Raw genomic sequence first — 21,093 nt, 5'->3', positions numbered from 1 at the left:
CACAAGAGGAAACCATTGAGTTTGCTTATTTGTGGATAAACATACCCAACAATTTACTTGTGGATACATGTGCAATAGAAACAAAAAAAAAAAACGATCACAAATTCATCCACAAGTACAATTTTTGCAATCCACAAATGTCACTACTGCTAATAGCAGGTTCAACAGATTACTGATGTTTTTTTATTTTTATTTTTTTTTTTGTTACAGTTTTTTTTAACCGCATGCATCATAATTACTAAACATGGCCCATAAAACAAGGCATTTCTTGGGAACAAAATCAGCATATTGTGAGCATAACACAAAATATAGATAGACAGATGTATGAATCACACACAGACACACAGAAACAATTGTATGCGTGAATAAATTACTTCAATCTGACATTATTTCAAAATTACAGAGGTCCTGGAAGCATATCCTTTTAATTACATTGCAAAACTGTAAATAAATCAGAATTTCACAATAACATGAGCAGCGTTCCATGACTCTTAATTTGTGCTTTAGGCAAATACAGAGAGATTCTCCAGGACAGACTCCTTATTGGAGTTGCTCTTTGTCCAGCTGGGAGCCGTGTTTCAGATTTTGACGGACAGATCTTGGGCCTCATTTATAAAGCAGGCAGTCTATGCTTGAACCATGGGAATGTTCATATTCATAAACACTGTCTGCTTGAAAAATGTGCTAAAACTTTATAAAACTGTATATAATTAAATAAATGAGCATATCAAAATATGTTTAACCTTAGAGGAAAAAACAGTGAGCTATGCCGAGTTTTGGCTGCTTTCAAAACAGATAAAAAGGTCGCTACCTCCAACTTTGGCCTTACTAAAGTTCTTACTAAAGCCACTGCATACAGATGATGACTGACACTCTTATATAAGCTATTAATTAAGGATGATATTGTATTAATTAAGGGTTGTTTACAAGGCAGAGACGCAGTAAAATGAACAAAAACATTCACTTTGAGACTTCTTCATACCTAAACCAAAGAGCTTAGAATCACCAAGAGGCTCAATAGAACGTTCCATTGCTTTGTTTTGTTTTGTTTTATTTTAAAAGCGCATTAAAGTTGAAATAGAACTGGAAAGACGCCAATACAACACTTACTATTACAGTCATCAGCACTTTAAATAGTTTTTTTTACAGGCTCAATGTTTATATTTTAACTATATCTATTTTCCTGGAACTGTCACTTTTAGGTGAGATTACTTTAAATTAATTTAATGTAATAGTTTATGCACTGGCTTAATATAAATTAATACTCGCATGTTAAATTAAATTAACATAACTTTCATGATGTTATTAACAGACTGAATACACTTTTTGTTGTAGTATTACGTTATAATAGTATATAGTATTTTTTTTCCGGCGTTGTCTGTTAAAGAAAGACTAATAAAGCTCATGTAAAAAGGAACTTTCTCCAGAATGATTGAATTCTGACATAAATTCATATATATATATATATATATATATATATATATATATATATATATATATATATATATATAAAAACGCAATATCACACTCGTAGCAGTGCGAAATGGCTGTATATCGGCACTGGTGGGAGACGTGCGTTGCCACGAGGCCGCAGGCCGAGTGCCTTAGTGCCCCCACCAGTGCGATATAGATATATATATATATATATATATATATATATATATATATATATATATATATATATATATATATATATATATATTATTTTTTATTTTTTTTTTTACTCCTTTAACTCAATATTATTCATTCTGTGTAATGTTAGTTATCTGTGTTGTTCTATTGGAATTTTTATTCCAAAATGGCCGTTGCGTGACATCAGCGGCATCTAGTGGCTGTTTCCCAAATAGCAGCAGAGTGTTACCTCTTGGTGATTCTATGCTCTTTGCCCAAACATACACACTATACACTACAAATCATTCATTAATTCATTTCTTATTCATTCATTAATAATTTCTTTGGCTTAGTCCCTTATTTATCAGGGGTCACCATGGTGGCCAACTATTCCAGTATGACTAACATTCCCTTTCAACATGTTTAGGATGACTAATTCAAGTTCATATTTTTTAAAGTCAATTTCTTTTCTTTATGTGGTTCTGGCAATGCAATCTCACTGCAATTCTTAACTTTTTGATTTAGTGGCTAATTCGTTTAAATTTGTACGATTTCATTCGTACAATTTAGTACGATGTGCTCATCACCCAATGACAGTTGGGGTTAGGGGTGGGGTTAGGTGCCACGCCTCCTTCTTAAAATCGTACATTTTCGTACGACTGAACTCATACGAATTAGCCACTAAACTCACAAAACGTAAAATACTTATGTTTCCTTGTATGATCAGGCTGGTTCTGGCCTCTTGGACATTTTTTTCCTCAGTATTCTAATTATTTTTTGTTGACCTGAATTTTTCTTCAGAATTGAAACTTTATCATAATGCAAGCTTATGGTGGCCATCTTGAAATCTAACAGATGCAGTTAACATTTTTTCTACCGACCTTTAAAAAAAAAAAAATCCTTTTTTTTTTTTGCATTTCCGAGTTTACATCCCACGCTGCTGTTTTGCCCCCCTAATATTACCATAAAACAGGGGTTCCCGAAATGGCGCGCACACACACACCAATAGACCAAAGTCTATTCTTCGTTTATTTTTTTTAATGTATTTCAGTGCTTTAAATGGGCCAGAAAGTTTAACCTGGTGTTATAAAATCAATCTGCTGCATCTGACGCTATTGCTGTGTCTTTAATATAATGTATTTACCCCTGGGGTCTCAATCCAATAGAACAAGTAAATAAGCTACTATGGTAACTATAAACGACTATAAAATTTTTCTCTTCAGTTGGTTATGGATAAAATATGGTAATTCTTATGGTCTAATAATAATGAGTAGATTTTTGGAAATCACCAGGCGACCCCCCTTCACTGTTCCGCGACCCCTCAAGGGGTCCCGACCCCCACTTTGAGAACCACTGCCATAAAAACACAGGAGGACCCTTTTCAAACACATTTAGGACGATCTGTAATTATATATAAATGAGGCCCCTGTTGACTGTTTGCACTGCATCCTTTTCCTTGCACACTTGACATGTCTTCATAAATTGGAGGCGCTGTTTGAGCATATGGTTTTTTCTGAAAAGAGTTTTTAAAAGTGAAGTATTTGAACATTTGAATGACACTCAGTTGCATGTAACCATTTGTATCTAGTGTGTTAGGAAACTTACATAGTGCATCACGATGACAGCGGCGACTGCGAGCACAATAAGACACACTCCTGCTGAAAGAGTGTAGATGAGGAGAGAAAACCTTCTACAGGAGCACGACTCACCTGAGGCAGACAACAATGTGTGGTCAGATGCTTTCTTCCATACTTTATCATATTGTGTAACTGCAATAAATTTTTTTTTTGGCTCTTTTTGTTTGACCGTTCATTACACTGAAGCTAAGCAGGGCTGCGCCTAGACCTAAACTGCATTTCGTTGCCTTGTATTTGTACGTGTAATGACAATAAAGTTGAATCTAATCTAAAAATAAATAAATAAATAAATAAAAAAAAACCTGTATGGGAGACCACATGGGAAAACTAGGTTGCTGCTGAAAGTGGTGTTAACGAGGCCAGCAGGGGGCGCTCAACCTGCGGTCTGTGTGGGTCCAAATGCCCCAGTATAGTGAAGGGGACTCTACTGCTCATTGAGCACTGTCTTTTGGATGAGACGTTAAGTTCTCTGTAATCGTTAAAAATCCCAGGATGTCCTTCGAAAAAGAGGAGGGGTTTAGCATCCTGGCCAATTTTTCCCACTGGCCTCTGTCCATCATGGCCTCTTAACCATCCCAATCATATTTGGCTTCATCGCTCTGTCTCCTCTCCATCAATCAGCTGGTGTGCGGTCTGGCACAATATGGCTGCCATTGCGTCATCCAGGTACATGCTGCACACTGGTGGTGGATGAGGAGATTCCCCCAATGTGTAATGCACTTTGAGTGTCCAGAAAAGCGATATATAAATGTAAGGAATTATTATTATTATTATTATTATTATTATTATTATTATTTAACTGTCAAAAAAGTCACAGTTGCAAGATATAAATGAAGAAATTTGACTTTATTGGTTTAACCTTCTCTAGGGCATGGTCATTTATAAATAACACTAAGAAAATTCCATTTTTAAACACACTAATGATAGTTAACCAATAAAATTAAATCTTTGTAATTTTACATGACATCTCCTTTAGCCAATAAAATGAAAAGATAGTTGCCGTTTGTTTTACATAATTGGAAAACAAACTAAATGAGACCTCAACACACACTAGGTGACGTGCTCAAGGAAAAATGTGGAGTTCATTTTAACTATAAAAATATTAACCATATATATATATATATATATATATATATATATATATATATATATATATATATATATATATATATAGTACATTTTAGGATGTTTTCTAAAGATTTGTGTAATTTTTTTATCCTCATTTTAGAGAAATAAATCAAAAGCACAAAAATCTGCATCATTTAAAAATGACAAAGTCCTTTCAGGTAAACATATTTCCTGTGTAGCTGTCAATGTTATTCAGTACTATGAGGCAGTGTAAGAGTTTTTGTGTCTGATCTAGGTTGATGTTAGTAAGTTTTAGTTACACTACTATTATTGAAAAAGACATTCACACTATTTTGTAAAAATAAATTGTTACATTACGTTTTTTGAAACAAACTAATATTGTTAAAATACTTTAATATGTTCATTACTGGTTTTTAACATGAAGACTGTTTTTTTTTTTTTGTAAAAAAAAAAAAAAAAAAAAAAGTGTTTCCCTTCTGGTGGCACAAACATTAGCACTGTTGCCTCACAGCAAGAAGTCCGGGAAAAAGCAATGCAAAAACTATCATCCTTTTACACTTTTTTTGTATCTGCCCAATATTATTAAACATCCACAAACGAGCGTGTTATTCACACAGGTTTGAAATATTCTTGAAGTATAGCCAAATTAAAACACCATTTATCCACATCACAGAAATAGTTCACTATATGTGAAACTAAATTACATTTTTACTAATTTAACCCATTGAAAGGAAACAGTGTATAACAGTGTCATAATAAAATTACCATTAAAGTAAAAAAAAAAAAAAACACTTGAAATAACAAAAAGAAATATATTTACCTTCTTTTGTGCTATTCAATAGTCATGTGTACACACTGACAGGTCAAATCTGCTTCTCTCTTTTTCAAGTTTAAAGCAAACTTGAATGCCAAAGCATTTACATATGTAAAATAGCCTTTAAGATATACTGTCGTCATCATCAAACTAATAAAACAATCAGCAAATTGGAAATAAACGAAAATGAATAAAAACAACATCGCAGTCGATTAAAACATGTAGATTGTTTAAATAAGGCAAATGTGTTGAATAATCATTACTAATGGTGTACTCTGAGTATACAGCAACGTTTTTCTGAATCTCGTTTTTCTCTCGCCTCTCGGCTGTGCGCGCTGTCAGCAGTGAAGCAAGCGGAAAGTAGGGTTTAATAAAAGAGGAATGCAAAAACATATAAGATTTAGAAAGCAAAAGCAAAAGTTGAATCCCGGACATCTAAGGAGATTTAGAAACCCGGTCGGGACAAACTTTTTAAGACCGGAAAAGGCGTTTTGCAGAGCACGGGCGACTGTCTGATGGCAGGTAGATATATCAAATAAATACTCACCTGATGTGTGCACATGCAGAAAGAAAACTGTGTTCGTTGAAGGCTGGTGTGATAAGTTTCCAGAGAAATCACAGGTATAGAGTCCTGTGTCTGTGTGTTTTAAATGAGAAAGGGTCACAGTAACTGTGTGTAACTGTCCAGAAATCTTGATGCGTCCCTCAGTTCGTGCTTCTGCTCTTGCACTTCCATCTACAGAGATGTTCAACACACTTTCTGAATGAGCAGAGCTTCGTCGTAAATACAGATTTAGTGGGAATGCTGCACTTGCTTGTGCACCACAAACCATATCCACAGATTCACCCTCAAGCCTTTGGATGTAGCGGAAATGTTGATACGCTATAAAGTCATCATAAAAAAAAAAACATTAAAAAGAAATTCATTCAAGCAATATGGATACATTTTTTATTTATTAAGAGATCCTTGTATATTCGACCCTACACGAGTTAAAACCCCACAGCATTTACAGCGTGCGGAAAAAATGACATACAGTGGCATTGTGTGTGTTTTTAAAGACTTTTTAATTTTAAAGACCGATTTTGTCTGCATCCCTAAACTATTATTTATCTTTGAGAGAGTACAAAATTATGATTTTTATCAACCTTAAGCTCACTCGCTGGTACTGAGAATATAACAGCTATAATAAAAGTAAATTTAAATCCTCAGAATAAAAATATTTCACTTTGACGATTTCTTAAATGATGGCACCTGTGCAAATTATACAAACTAATCTCCAAAAACCAAAGTGCTAGACTTTTTTTCAACTACTGTCACACATCAGACTCTATAATGTCTATAATTTAGTCATGTGAAACTAAATAATATCCATGAAAATCCCATTGAATTAACGCTAAATAATATTTTAATAGCAATAACATTTGTGTATCCACTGGTAACATACCTAATGTTTCTGCCAAAAATATCCAGAGTAAGTAGCAGACTCGCATGATGCGCTTATTGAACGTCGTTAAAAAATAGGCAACTTCCGAGGATCACCTCTACAGTCTCTTTTCAGCAGTGCTCCACCCAAACACAGACAACGAAAGTCTGCTTAATTTCCGGTGCGTTTTAGTTTTGTTGTGACAAAATCCTGTGCAGTACATATATATATTCTAGAATTAAATTTTTTTGTCTTTACAATTTTTTATCTAGGTCTAAATAATATATCTATATATTACACACAAATTTATATAAAAAAGACATACACAATTCATTCAGTTTCATCTCAGCTTTTATTACTATAGAACAGGACAATGGGAAAAGAATCAGTCAAATATTGAAAAGAAGATACAGATACTACCTTGCAAGTAAAAAGAATAATTACTGAAGCTCTACACTCTTAAAAGTAAGGTTTCTTTTACTGACACTGCTGGTTCCATAAAAAACCTTTAGCATCCACATGACCTTTCTATTCACAGAAGATCGATTAAGTGTCCATCACACAATCGTAATAGTAGTAACTGAAAGGTTAATTTTGGAACCAAAAATCACCTACGGTTAATTCTACAGCACCACTTTTTAAAAATATCTTTTGGAAGCATTATTTTTAAGAGTGTACAACAGCGAGATTTACAAATCCACAATAATTGTACTTACTCAGTTTAACCTGTAAAGTGGATCCTGGGTTACATTTTCCTTAAACAAGAATCAATGGTAACCGGACAGATTAAAAAAAAAAAAATTAAATAAAAAAAAAAACACACAAACAACTCACAGACAGTACTTTACAAAACACCAAACTACCTGATTCATATGGTTGGCTAGATGCTAAATCAATCCTCGGGGCAGTTCTGCAAATTAATATTAAAACAAAATGTGGAGAAAGATCCATAATACACATTATTATTATTATTATTGTTGTTGTCAAACGTGAGCTAACCTTTTTCAAAAACCAGCGGAAAAGCTTGTGAATCAGTTAAATCACACAGGTGAGCCACTGCGCACAAACACTATAGGCTCATAACACCACAACATTTGATCAAAAAGCACACTATAGCTTACCACAAGGATTTAAATGAATGTTCTGGGTTTAAACAATGCTCATGGACCGAATCTGTGGCGTCTTGATTAATTGGGAATGAGGGGAACAATATAAAAAGCTTGGGGGACGACTGTCTGCAGTTTTTTGCGGAGAGGTTAAGATACCTTTGATAAGACTGGCCTCTGATAGAGACCAAATTTCATTAGCATTTACTAAGACAAAATAATTAGCATGACTGCTAATTATGTTGCGTTTCATGCGAATGGTAATTACTGTATATATTCAGCTCCTGGTGTTTCTGACAAACTGAGAGAGGTCAAAATCATCAACTGTGGTAATCGACAGCATGCTGACAGATGTGGTGCAAAATAACATTTGCTTTAACATACATTACTGTTCAAAAGTGTTGGGTTAGTAAGCTTTTTAATGGCTCTTTAAGAAATTTCACAGCAAAATCCTCAGAGTAAAATTTACTCAGTTCAGAGAGTATATGATCTCTCTTAAAATAAGGCCAAACAGGTTGGTATCAAGTAAAGCTGCGGTTTGTGGAGTTGCTTAATGATCCTCTGCTGAGATTTTGAGATTCAATGTATTGTATTTCAGCTGATTTCATCAAAGGCTGTGACTGAAGTCAGTTTATCAACAGCAAATATTCATCATCAGTGCTCAATCATCACCTAATTTATCCTTAAGTGTCTCATTCACTTGAGTAACTTTAACTCCATTTAAAAAGGGGCCAAATAGTATCAAACTGGGTACATTTTACTCGGAGGGTTTTGCTGTGCCGACTGTGGTTGCATTTATGGGATTAACAAAATAGATCTAAAGTAATATTGTTAAATATTACCATTTGACAAAAATAAGTTTTAGTTTGAATGCTTTATCTTATTTTTTTGACGCAAAGCTTAGTTTTATGAATTGGTAATTTGTGAGCATCATTACTCATCTTCATCTCATCCTTTAGGAATTACTCTAATATGCTGATTTGTGTTTGTTCACCCAAAAATTAATGTCATTTACTCACCATTTAACTTGTTTTAAACAGTGGTTTCCTATTTATGTTGTATACAACAGATATTTTGAAGAATGCCAAAAACCTGTGATCTGTCAGTATTTACAGGCTTTCCATTTTCTTCAAAATATCTTGTGTATTGTTTGAAACCAATTGAGTTAAATAAAAACTTGTCATTTTTTTAATTTGCTTTTGACTCCTAAAGTGCAGAAGACTCAAATCATTAAGTTAAAAAAATTGTATGTAATGTTCTATGTGAGAATAAAAAGATCTTCTAGATTTTTAATGGCCTGATGGAAAATTAGCAGATTTTCATTTTTGGCTAAATCGTCCTACATTTATCAATGTTAAGTATAGTTTTACAGACTTTTGTGAAAACCATAACCACAGAAATTTTTTAAAAAGTAGCAATACTTTGAAATAGAAATCTTTTGTAGTGTTAAGGTATTTTCACTCCCTTTTCATAAATTTAATGTGATTACGAATTTAAAAAAAAATCTTACTGACCCCAAACTTTTGAAGCACGTTAGATACAATAGTCACAGCTAAAACTAAGAGTTAGTCAAAAAGACTTCCCTTAATATTAATAAAACCGAGGGCATCGCCAAACTTGCTCCAAGTTTGGGGACATTAATATCCAACAGCCAAATGGCTGTGAAGCCCCCTGAATACAGAAAGTAAAGAGAGAAAATACGAGACTTGCCTCAGCCTGGGCAGGACAACACTGAGACTCTGCCTCAGCCAGTCCCATGGCATCGCTACAAGGAGAAGAAAAATCCTCAGTTTAGGACAACAACCACAGGGAACTACAGTCACCTAACCTGTCTCTTCCTGAAAACCACACTATTAAAGGGATCGTTCACTCAAAAAAAACTCCTAATGGAAGACATTTCGAAGAAAGTTGAAATCTTGCAGCTGCTGACTTCCACAGTATTTGATGTTCTTACTCTGGACATCAGTAGCAACCAATTTCTAGCATTCATCAAAATATCTTGTGTTCAACAGGAATAAAAAGACCACCTGAGTGTCAGTGAACCAAGTACATTTTCATTTTTGAGTGAACTAGCCCTTTAAAAAGGATAGTTTCCCCAAAAATGAAAATGTATTTACAACTTTCCATTCAGTAGTTACAAACCTTTATGAGTTTCTTTCTTTTGTTGAATGCAAAATATATTTTGAAAAAAGCTGGAAACTTGTAAACAACGACTTCCATGAAACTCAAATGAATACTATCAAAGTCAATGGTTACACGTTTTCTGCAAAACATCTTTGAGTGTTCAACAGAAGAAACTCAAACAGCTTTGGAACAAGTGAAGGGGAAGTAAATACATTTTCATTTTTGAGTGAACCAAGAGCTTTAAAGGCCAATTCACACCAGGATTAAGTATAATGATAATGGCAACTTGGCATTACACCGATGCACAACATTGTTACTACGTGCCATTATGCGTATAGCTGTAATGTAAACTTAGCTACATGATTGATGTCTTAAGCGTAATAGTCATTGGTGTGAACAGGCCTTTGGTCTGCATATAAACAATTCTGTGGATCATAAGGGTTACTGGAGTCTTTCCATTCTTAGGAAGACCGCTAACTGAAAGGTTGTTTATCTTGGTTTCTATAAGTGAACCATACATGTTCTTGCATAAAGAAATGAAAGGGGTCTTATTTCTTCTTTTTCATTTCACCAAAACAGTCACAATTAGATTTTTGATTTTTCTGAATTACTTTGTTGCAGCATTTTAAACATTTCTATTTGAATGCTGATCATCTGTGCTGCTCAAATTGTGACATTTGACTAGATGAACTTTGGTCAAAGTTATAGTTTTAGTTTGCGTTTTGTTTGGGTACAATAGACTGTGTATTTAGGACTGTTTTTGAGTTCTAAAAAGTTATATTAAAACGGCACAAAGTTTTTCTCAAAAGAAGCGAGTTTGATTCCTCATTATTTGACCCCTTAAACTTCAATATGAAAAAACTGGTAGGAACATAATAGGTAGAAGCAATCGCTTCAACTCTCATCACATCCATCAACACATTCCAACACACCATCTTCATACAAATAACAGCCATCATGTGTATCAACTGTAGTACAAACCTTGAGGGACTGGCCTTTACTTGCTCATGAAAAAACAGCCGTTAGATTTCAATCGTTTATTACAATTCAAAGTGGAACAATACAGATATCATTCACAGGAGTCCTTGTTATTGGCCCTACAGAGGGAACACTGTAAATGTAGACAAGCAGACATAGAAAAATAAAGTCAACAGTGACAGCTATCTGAAGCCCTCACCAAGCAAAGCTGGGGACAGGACGCCCAACAGCACCTATGGGTGCTGCGAAGGCTTCACACTTTTAGTACAGTAGTATATTTACAGTGACTTGCCTTGATCTTGATAAAGGTGCTGTACGAAACTCCAGCCGCTTCAAATTAATACGAACCATATTTACTACACTTCACTTCTAAAAACCTAAACAAAACATGGGAAAAAAAGCCAAACTGTATGATCTGCAACAAAGGGTAGATCTAAAAATAAAAGACTGGGTAAAATCAGAATGTCCCATGCGTTACACAGTTTGATTCCTCATTGCAACAAGGAGGGTTACGGTTACTGATCTGGATAGTAAAGCACGCCACTAGATGGTAAAATGCTTGAATCGGCAAACCTAATGAAGACCAGCGGTGACGCTTCAATAGCGGCCTCCGGGAGACATTACAGGAGGCCTCATGCCAATGGCTGGCCGAGGGGGAGCAGCCTGGTAGGGAGGAACCATTGGTGGAGCTTGGCCATATGGTGGCATCCCACCCGGGACATACCCAGGCACTGCCTGCGGTGGAGCACCGTATGGACCTGCATGAGAAGAAATTGATAAGTTGCATTTAAAGCAGACATTCAAAAACAAAAAGAACTTTTGCAGTTGCTGCATTATGATTCCACACTTGCACATATCAACATTTGGAAAGGATGAGCTTTGTAATGGCAGCAAAGTACAGCATGTATTCATTTCCACTTTCTTTAGCACTGTATCATAACACTTTTTAGGACCCTTTCCTACGGGTACCTAGTATTACAGTACAATACAAAAAAAATGTTGAACTAGTCTTTTTGGTGAATGCTATTGGTTAACCACAAATTGTCACTTGCACATATATGAACAGAGGGATTGACAACAAATGCACAACCGAAACATGACATTACTGTAATAATACAACAATGACCTATTTAGTTTACTAATGAAACATGCCATCCAATTCAAGTGATGTGCTGTATTTAGTTATTGATGTCTCCTGTTTGCTTACCGGCATTTGTAAACTTAATTTTCTAAATTCTTAAAATCTTTTTGCATTAAATTATAGAAAATAATATTAAGAATGATCGCAGTTTTGGAATCAGTAACAAGACATTTGATTCGAGTTTGAGCAGTTAGATACACCCCACCTTGTATGGGATGCCTAACACCTGGCTGCTGTGCAGGAATGCCCTGCTGAGGGGGCAACACACCACCTCCTGGTGCAACTGGTGGTGAACTAACATGGACCTGTCCTGCACTGGGGATTTTAAACTGGTAGCGAGGCAGCTGCGCTCTCAACTCCTCCTGTAACATACGTAACAAAGAACATTAGGACATGAATATGAACTTTTTTGCTTCCTATATTCTGTGTAATACTAAAGACGACAAAGCGAGAGCTAAAAACAACACTTGAGCAATTTGCTGACTTCCACTATATGGACAAAAACACTCAAATTTCATAAATGCATGTTCCACTCAACAAGCTATGTCAAGTTTGGAGCGGTCTAGAATACTGAAACAGGTTTTATCAAACACAAGCAATAGATTGTTCCAAAGATGATCAGTTATTTCTGCAAAGCTTAAAAATTTAGGTTCACTTACCAGTGATATATCTTCATCGGGGTGGATCAACTTACTGGTTGCACTATTGGTGGTGAGGGTTGCAGGTTTACTTGTGACTGGGGTGCCGGGTTTGGTCACAGTGTTACTGGTGCTGGGCGCAGCAGTGGCGGAGGACTGGGTGTAGGCTGGGAATGTAGGTTTAGGAGCAGCAGAGGGTGCAGGGGAGCTCGCTGCTACACCAGAAACAGCTGGCTGGACCTGCAGAGAGACCAGGACAAGATTAGATACATTTACTGATTTAACACAACGCTGCATTTAGGCACTACAGTTAACAGATGCCAAACAAAAATAAATAAATGCAGTGGCCCCAAAAAGTACACACATTTTTTAAGAAAAAAACGTTGTAATAACGGTCTAAAAATTAAGCAAAGATTTAATAAGCATCAGATCAGTTATTGACTGATATTAGAATTATGTAAAAGAATTGTGCATATTATGTAGGTTCTGTCATCTAGCTTTCATTTAAAAAAAAAAATGTCTTTGCAGCATGGCTTCCTTTTAGAAATGATCTTAAATACATATTATGGGTCAAAATCACCAATTTACTGATTCCAAAAATCAGTAGAATATGAAGTAAATATGTTCCATTAGAGCTGCACGATAAAATAATGAGATATCGATTCGACACCCTGGACGATCTTAATCCAGCATTTCTACGATTCTGCCAATCATATTTTTAAGTTCAGGAGAGACGCAAAAGCAGTCGCACAAGGCCTCACATAGTTTTATATACAGTGTTTAGCAACGTGGACACCAATGGCGTTGAAAGAGTCACATACTGTATTCATAAGGTATAATTCACCCAAAAATGCCATTTCTGTCTTCATGTAATGATGTATTCGCGACCGCAAAATCCCACATGACGTGTGCTGACCATGACCTGTTACCACAGAGAGGGCGGGCGGACTGGTGCGCGCCTGTGAATGAAGTCTACTTTAGTGAACAGAACCTGGCTGTGAATAACAGGTAATAGAGTTGTAAATAATATTCAGTTTGTTGCACCAAGCGATCATTTTGAGCCGCGCGGGAAGTATGAAACGCACTTAGTGAAAATTAAACCGAAAGTGAGTACATCATTTAAATAATCATATCACATTAAAGAGTTATGATTGCGACAAGCATTTGATATGTTTTTTTTTTCTTAGCGAACAAAGTGCTGACCATGAGAATAAATGTTTAACAGTGTCAGTATAACTACTCTTGCCTATATAATGTTGAATATAATAACAAAATGTCTTTAACAAATAACAAAATTTTTACCAGTAGAAAAAACAATTGGTCTAATAATGTTGTCAATGACAGATTGCAGGCATATCTCTCAATTATAATAATTCGACATCAGAATTACGAATAGTTGTATTCTGATGTCATCACTTTACTGTGCATTAATGACCAGGACCAAATTAATGTCTGTTCAAGACAAGTCCACCATTACAAGACTATACAAAATTTAGCATTGTAACCAACAGTAGACGTACACATAATATGATTATATTTTTTACCGTATTATTAAGAAATAATAATAATAATAGCCCACTTGTATTAACCTTTATTTTACATCCACAGAATCGTGAGAAATTTGTGATCTTTATCTTAAGCAAAAAAAAAAAAAAAAAAAAATCACAATTCTCATTTTAGCCAGAATCGTGCAGCTCTATGTTCCATGATGATATTTTGCATATTTCTAACTGTAAACATCAAAATAAATTTGATTAGTAATGTGCATTGTTGTCAAAATAGACAACATTATAAGTGACCAGGCATGAGGAGATTTGGAGCTTTGGAAAAGTCAAGGTTTTAAAACCACCAACATTTTGTGCTTTACCATTCCTAGACTTTATGTACAATTTTTTTTTAGGAGAACAGCATCTCCAGCAGAAAAGTTACATTTGTTTTAAATTGTAATGAAATCAGTGTTTTTGAAACTAATGAAGACAGCAGTAGTCAATCATTCATTTTAATTATTTATCCAGACATGTTTACTGCTCCAAAATATTTGACCTCTCAAATTAAAATATATATTGTGTTCAAAGAGGAAAAAGGTTTGTTTTATACTCTGACATTTAAAAGATTATATTTTAGAGCAGTAATCACAATACTGTGAAACCATGATGTTTTTAATCTAAGGTTATCATACTATCAGAATCTTATACTGGCACATGTCAATATAAGTAACTTCCTTAAATTCCAGATTTCAAAAAGTTATCTTGACCAGACAATAGCCTATCCTAACAAATTATAAATCAATAGAAAGCTTATTGATTCAGCTTATTGCTTAAAGTATAAAACATTTTGTTGATCAAAATAAAGTATTGTACCCTTTCTGGTTATAAAATTTGAATCGGGATCAAGTGGATGCTGCACACTGGTGGTGATGTGAAGAGATCCCCACTTATGATTGTAAAGCACTTTGGATATATAACCATACATGACAAATGCACCATATAAATGCACATTATTTTCTCCCTCTAAAGTGTTGAAATAATTTTGGGGCCACTGTATTCACACACACACACACTTAAGCTATTTTACATAACACAAAATCAGCAAAATGGAAAAATGAGTCTATCATTTTTCAGCCTCTATAAAACTTATTTGTCTATTCCGAAGCACTTCAGATGTCCTCTAGAATCAATTATTCAAGGAGGAAGTCTGAGGTCTGTCTGCTGTTACATGCCATCAATAGTTTTATAAAGCAGCTCTTTCACCGAGTCAGCAAGCTACTGCATACTTGGGACAGCGGTTTAGAGGATGCTGACAAGGTGTCCAGACTGGAGGAGGCTGAGCTTGTGCTTGGAGCTCGAGTCCCCATCTGCAGCATGGAGAGAGAGCACACAATAAAGACCCTGTTTGATTCTAGACATGACTAACGCTCACCTCACTATCATCAACACGTATAATTCAAAACCACACTCTCATGCTACAAGCTCTTGTATAAATTGAGAACTTTAAATGATTGTTTTTTTGTTTTGTCTGATCTATCAGTGTTTTCACTGGTCCAACTTAAAGAATAAATAGTCCTTTTAAAGTGACAAAAAAAATATTTCATATATGCATCAGAAACATGATTTTTAAATACACTCAACAGTATTTAAAACAAAAAAGGACAAAAACAAACAAACAAATCATTATGGTATTCAGTAGAAACAATTCTTATTTGTATTATTGATAAAGAACAAGCCTAAGCAAATTTATTTAAAGTGAAACTAGTGGCATGTGAGAAACAGCACCAAGTTAAATGTGTATGTTTTGTTTGCTTGATGTTTAACTACATGCTACTTGTAAATAGAATTCATAGTACATTTCAGATAATAAAAAAAAAAAAATGGGAAAACATACCTGTCCTGCACTGGGAAACAGTGGCTTGGAAACACTTGTCTGTGGTGTGGATACTGTGGTGGCAGGTACAGCTGGCCGGGCAGCAGCAGGAGGAGCCTGAGCCATGTGGGGTATGCCAGGGTGGTGGCCCATAGGAGGAGGTATACCTGAGCAGAACAAGCAAAACAATAAAGTACATACAATGCTTACATTCAAAATGATCATTAAAGTGAAGGTTACTATACCTGGTGGCATGCCTGGCATCATTGGTGGCATTCCATGTGCCGGTGGCATCATTCCACTCATTGGCATCATGCTATTAAATAAAAATTACAAAAAAGAAAAGCTTAACTGGTAATGCAACAGCATAGATTTAATACAAAAAAAGAGTAATTCATTCAAACTCTATCAATGCTTACCCTGGAGGCATTCCTGGCATGACAGGGGGCATGCCTGGCATCATTGGAGGAACACCAGGCATCATTGGAGGCATTCCTTAAAGAGAAGCCATTTAAAAATAACATGCAGATGTCAATTTCCACAAAATGCCATGATAAACTTTTATTTAAATAAACAGTTCATTGATTACCCGAAAGCAATAATAATGCTAGATGGCTGCATTTACACTTCCAATGTTTTTCATGTGGCACAGAACAGTTATGGCCCTTGTGCGTGTAAGCAGGAAAAAAAATTTAAATCACATGAAATCCGATTTACTCAAATCAGATTCAGGCCTTGTTCATGTTGAAATTTATCCGATATGAATCAGATCTGTGCCCTTGTGTCTGCAATGTAAGCAGGTAGATTTGATTTTCACCTGTTAATGCGAGTAATGCATCATTAAAAACCATAGCGAATGAAAGTATGACACTTATTTCAGAACAGATACAGCAGTCTCAAACTTCAAATCTCATACACAAAGGCTTAAAAAGACTTTTACATTGTCATGTAGCACAAATATTTAGGCATGTAAACGAGAGGGCAAGAGCGCACAATATCCGCCACATAACCAATATAAACTAATGTAAAACTGTTGCATAAATCACGTGCATAAATCACGCAATGGACATGACATTAAAATGCCTACTGGTTTAAAAACATCTAGATTAAAAAAAGATGACCAAATGAGAACTTTTCCGTTATAAACTATAGTAAAAGAATTTTTAAAAATGAAACCCTGTGAACAGATTAAACACAGGAATGGAGCAAAGAGCGCTCTTTTTATTATCAGCTGTCAGTAAGCCCCCTGCTCTTTTCTTCCTGGTCATTGCACCTTTGTCGTGTGCTGTGAAAATGCAGACAATCAGATACGAGCCACTTTTAAAAGATGATGTTAAGTGGGTCAGCAAAAAATAAAAATCGGATACAGACAAACTCGGAATTGACCATCAAGATCTGTAGTGTAAATGCAGCCTATGTGTGTCTATCAACTTTGTGGATAATCAGCAATCCCTGCATCTCTACTACTCTGCATTAATTGAGTTATTTGAGAAATTAAAATGCACACCTGAGTAGCTTCCAGGTGGCATCCCTGGTGCTGGGACAGGGGCCATTCCGGGCTGAGTCATAGGGGCGTAGGCTGCCTGAGGCTGAACGGCTGCTGCTGGCTGTTGGAAAGAGGGTCCAGGCTCTTCATCATCATCATCTTCATCAGAATCATCCTGGTTCTGCTTTCGCTTCTGATCTGTTGCCAAAAAGTAAAAAAAATGTAAACAATTGTTACTAAAGGGTTCTCTTTGGCAGTAAAAAATAAACAAAAAAAGAAAATGAAATATGCTACCATGTGTTTTTTGTTCAAGTACACGTCTCCTCTCCTGCATGTCTTTCTCTGGAATACCCTCCATACCATAGATCTCCAGTTCTATGTCAGTCCTTCCAGGTATCGCATTAGGGACACCATCAATAGTTTCTTTGTGAACCTTAATTAAACAAACCAAAATAGAGAATTGGTCAATGTAAATCATATTAGAGAGATATTATATATTGGAGTATATATTACAAATGCAAAATTCAAACTACACACCTGCATACAATGAATGGCCAGACCAGGACCCGTGTATAACTTCTTGTGACATATGTGACACTTAAAATGCTTGGCCTTCTGATGCTGAATGAGAATCTTTTCATCATCAAAATCTCTGTTACAGTACCTGAGTTTGCAGTTAAAGCCGAATATACAAGAACAAGTTTTTACCAAAAAAAGACAGAAATTTATACAAAAAAAGCACTTGTAACAGGTACTTTAACAGCTATAACAAAGAATTAAATTTTGGTTTACTGTTTTATTATATGTATCATTCAGAGTAAACCATCAAATTTATTCAATTTCAAACTGATTAAGGCATTGCAAAAAGATTTTAATACACAACAGAAAAATCTTTAAAACTAGGTCTCATCAGTAAATGTTAGTTAATGCATTAAAGGTGCAGTAGGCGATTGTCTTCAGAAACATGTTTTGTTGTGCTGGTTAAAAGTCTCTACACATTCCAATAGCAATGAATAAAGTAAATGATCTAAATGTATTTATAAGTATTTTACACTTGCACACAAGGGAGAGAGAGAGTGTGCGACCGCAAAAACAAATGCTGAATCAAAACCTTTAAAAATCCTGGATCAATACTGGAGTTACTTTTTGGACGCTGGATGAGGGACAACACCATGGCTGAAGTATTTCTTTTAGACAGGTAATGTATTAAAACTTTTTCAGTCATGCAGAGCTGATGTAGATTTAATTATTTTATGAATGGACTATATGCACAGAAGTGTTGTTCAGTGTTGACCATTTTCACTTTCATAAGGGACCTTTTACAGCAGGCATTTTCAAACTCGGTCCTGGAGGGCCGGTGTCCTGCTGAGTTTAGCTCCAACTTGCTTCAACACACCTGCCAGGATGTTTCTAGAAAGACCTTAGCTGCGTCCCAAATGGCACACTATACACTATGCACTATGTACTTATGCACTTACACACTCAACAGGATAGTATATGTATGTAGTGGCGTCCCAAATGGCACACTAATGTTTTTTTTACTAAACGGAAATTCAAACCGTTTCTCTGATGACGTTTGCCAAATCAGTGAAATAAACGATCGACTTATCAAATAATACCTGCCGTGAGTATTGTCGCATTCGCCATCGGGAGGCGCAATAATCACTCTCGTTGGAGAATTTTGCTTTCACCATCAAAAATAAATAAAGTTATTCAACATGTGCGTCCGATAGCTCTGCCCCTTCCGCTACGCAAGCAAACTTGCGGTCGTTGAGTGCGTGAAGTGTCCATCATTCCACACTTCATTTTAGCGGCTGAATGAGTGCATCATCCGGGTAATTAAAGTGCACTCATTATTTTTAGAGTTTTCAGTGTGAACACACTACTTACACTATTTATACTACAAAATGGCGTAGAATAGTGCATAAGTATGCGATTTGGGACGCAGCACTTGATTAACTGGTTCAAGTGTGTTTGATAATTGTTGGAGCTAAACTCTTCTGGACACTGGCCCTCCTGGACCGAGTTTGGACACCCCTGTTTAACAGCATCATTAATGTAGATCTTGATTTAGTTTAACAAAAAACATAACCAAACAGTGCTATTCTGTCTAGCCTGCTTTACTGAGGTAAAGTTGGTTTTATATTCACATTGGTTCATTTTTGAACGATGGCAATCTGTGACGCGCTCACTATATTGTTCACCATGCTACTCTGAATATTCGCTCTGAAATAGCATCCAAGTATGGCTTAGTGATAAGTGTAATTCCTGCATGCCATCAGCCAACCACTAAGTATACAGGAGTCACTTTAGGACAGCAGGTAAGAAAGTGAGACCAGAGCTCCTTGCATGCATGAAATATTGCATTATGACAAGTTTTGCTTCTACACAACTGCTAAAGTGCTAAATATAATACAGTTTTTGTTCTGTATTGTAGTATTATACAGTACTATGAAGTTTTCTAACTGGTGAATGACATGATTTAACATAGTTGGTTGTCTACTGTCATTTTTAAGGTGTTCGTTCATGATATCAGGAGACATGGCTTTGGACAGCAGGGGTGGGACTGTGTTTCAAAGATATTATGCAAACCGTTCAGCATTTTGGCTGATTAACTACTGCACCTTTAACCAACATCAGCTGTAAAAACCACTACAAAAGATAGTATGTTAGTTTAAAAAAAAAGACTCGTTATTGGACATTTTTAGATCAATGAACAAAACAGTTACAACTTTTAGATTGAAGCTACACAATAGACTAAGAAAGATAAGGAAATTACATGACCTAAATAATATACGCTATACTGTACACATAATTTTCATCGATAGATTAAATCTAAAATTTATAACGTTAATTATACAAAGTTAGTCAGGGTATTGTGAAGTTTCCACGATCACAATATCATATTCATGCTCGTTATCACGGTATATTGTATTATTGAGTCGGCACAGGTGTAAGCATTGCCACCACGGGTGCTTCAATCATTTACATGCGAAGATTGCTGAACGTTTTATTAATATAATATCATAACACCAGGGTTAAGAATCTGTTCTAGCAAAAGGGGTAAACACGTTACACATTAAAAAGTAACAATAACACAAATTATCATATAACGTAAGTCATCTTAACAGCTATCGTGACATATACGTTAAAGTCAGTGAAGTCTTCGCTTCGATGACAATGACACGTTGAGCGTACTTTATAACAATTCCGATCAACCCAAACCTCTTATTTTACTATTTTATTGTCGTTTGCTAGGGTAAATGCCCGCTTGCACTACAGAGGGTTCAGAATTCAAACACAAAACCAATTTGAAAGCGTCTATGATGTATGAAGACACGGCCTTGTTATCAGCTAAACATGCGAACAATGCGTTGGCCGCAAACAGGAAGTGAGCTCATTCGTACCAATAAACAAATACAAAAATGAAGAACAGCTGCGCGATATTTTTAAAGAAGGATACCAACACCAGGGCTTCATCTGCTTCTTCTTTTTTCTCCCCATGATTTATTCACCAGCGTCTGCAGCAAACACCACGCTCGACCCGATCAAAACATTAGCCGAAATAAAATGGAGTAAGAAGGAAGTGACGGTGAGATTTCAACTCAATGACTACTCATTACAAGTAATACCGCCACCAACTGGATAGGAGATCCACAACTTGAGCGAACTGCTTATGGATCTG

The 21,093-nt window shown here is 35.6% G+C and overlaps 2 protein-coding genes across 12 annotated transcripts; both read right to left on the bottom strand.

Annotated features, from left to right (window-relative positions):
- Positions 1-1,722: 1,722 nt before the first annotated feature.
- Positions 1,723-6,746, bottom strand: LOC147845679 (uncharacterized). Its single transcript, XM_087244776.1, has 4 exons — positions 6,597-6,746; positions 5,699-6,034; positions 3,217-3,320; positions 1,723-3,124 (listed from the first exon to the last, which is right to left on the bottom strand). Exons 1-4 carry the CDS (start codon positions 6,640-6,642, stop codon positions 2,993-2,995), a joined length of 618 nt encoding a protein of 205 aa, XP_087100902.1. The 5' UTR covers positions 6,643-6,746; the 3' UTR covers positions 1,723-2,992.
- Positions 6,747-6,908: 162 nt separating this feature from the next.
- znf207a (zinc finger protein 207, a) lies at positions 6,909-20,980 on the bottom strand. 11 transcript variants are annotated; one of them, XR_015479689.1, is made up of 13 exons: positions 20,872-20,980; positions 17,946-18,072; positions 17,703-17,841; positions 17,430-17,606; positions 16,342-16,417; positions 16,168-16,238; positions 15,944-16,089; positions 15,336-15,416; positions 12,584-12,802; positions 12,130-12,286; positions 11,357-11,541; positions 11,076-11,160; positions 6,909-9,446 (listed from the first exon to the last, which is right to left on the bottom strand). XR_015479689.1 is itself a non-coding variant. In XM_087242420.1 (12 exons), exons 1-11 carry the CDS (start codon positions 20,910-20,912, stop codon positions 11,381-11,383), a joined length of 1,395 nt encoding a protein of 464 aa, XP_087098546.1. In that variant the 5' UTR covers positions 20,913-20,980; the 3' UTR covers positions 10,828-11,160; positions 11,357-11,380.
- Positions 20,981-21,093: the final 113 nt, after the last annotated feature.

The sequence above is a fragment of the Danio rerio genome, chromosome 3, assembly GCF_052040795.2.
Source record: "Danio rerio strain M-AB ecotype USA chromosome 3, GRCz13ab, whole genome shotgun sequence".
Classification (NCBI taxonomy): Eukaryota; Metazoa; Chordata; class Actinopteri; order Cypriniformes; family Danionidae; genus Danio; species Danio rerio.
Note: the sequence above shows the minus strand (reverse complement) of the source record. Positions and strands in the feature narration are given on the sequence as shown.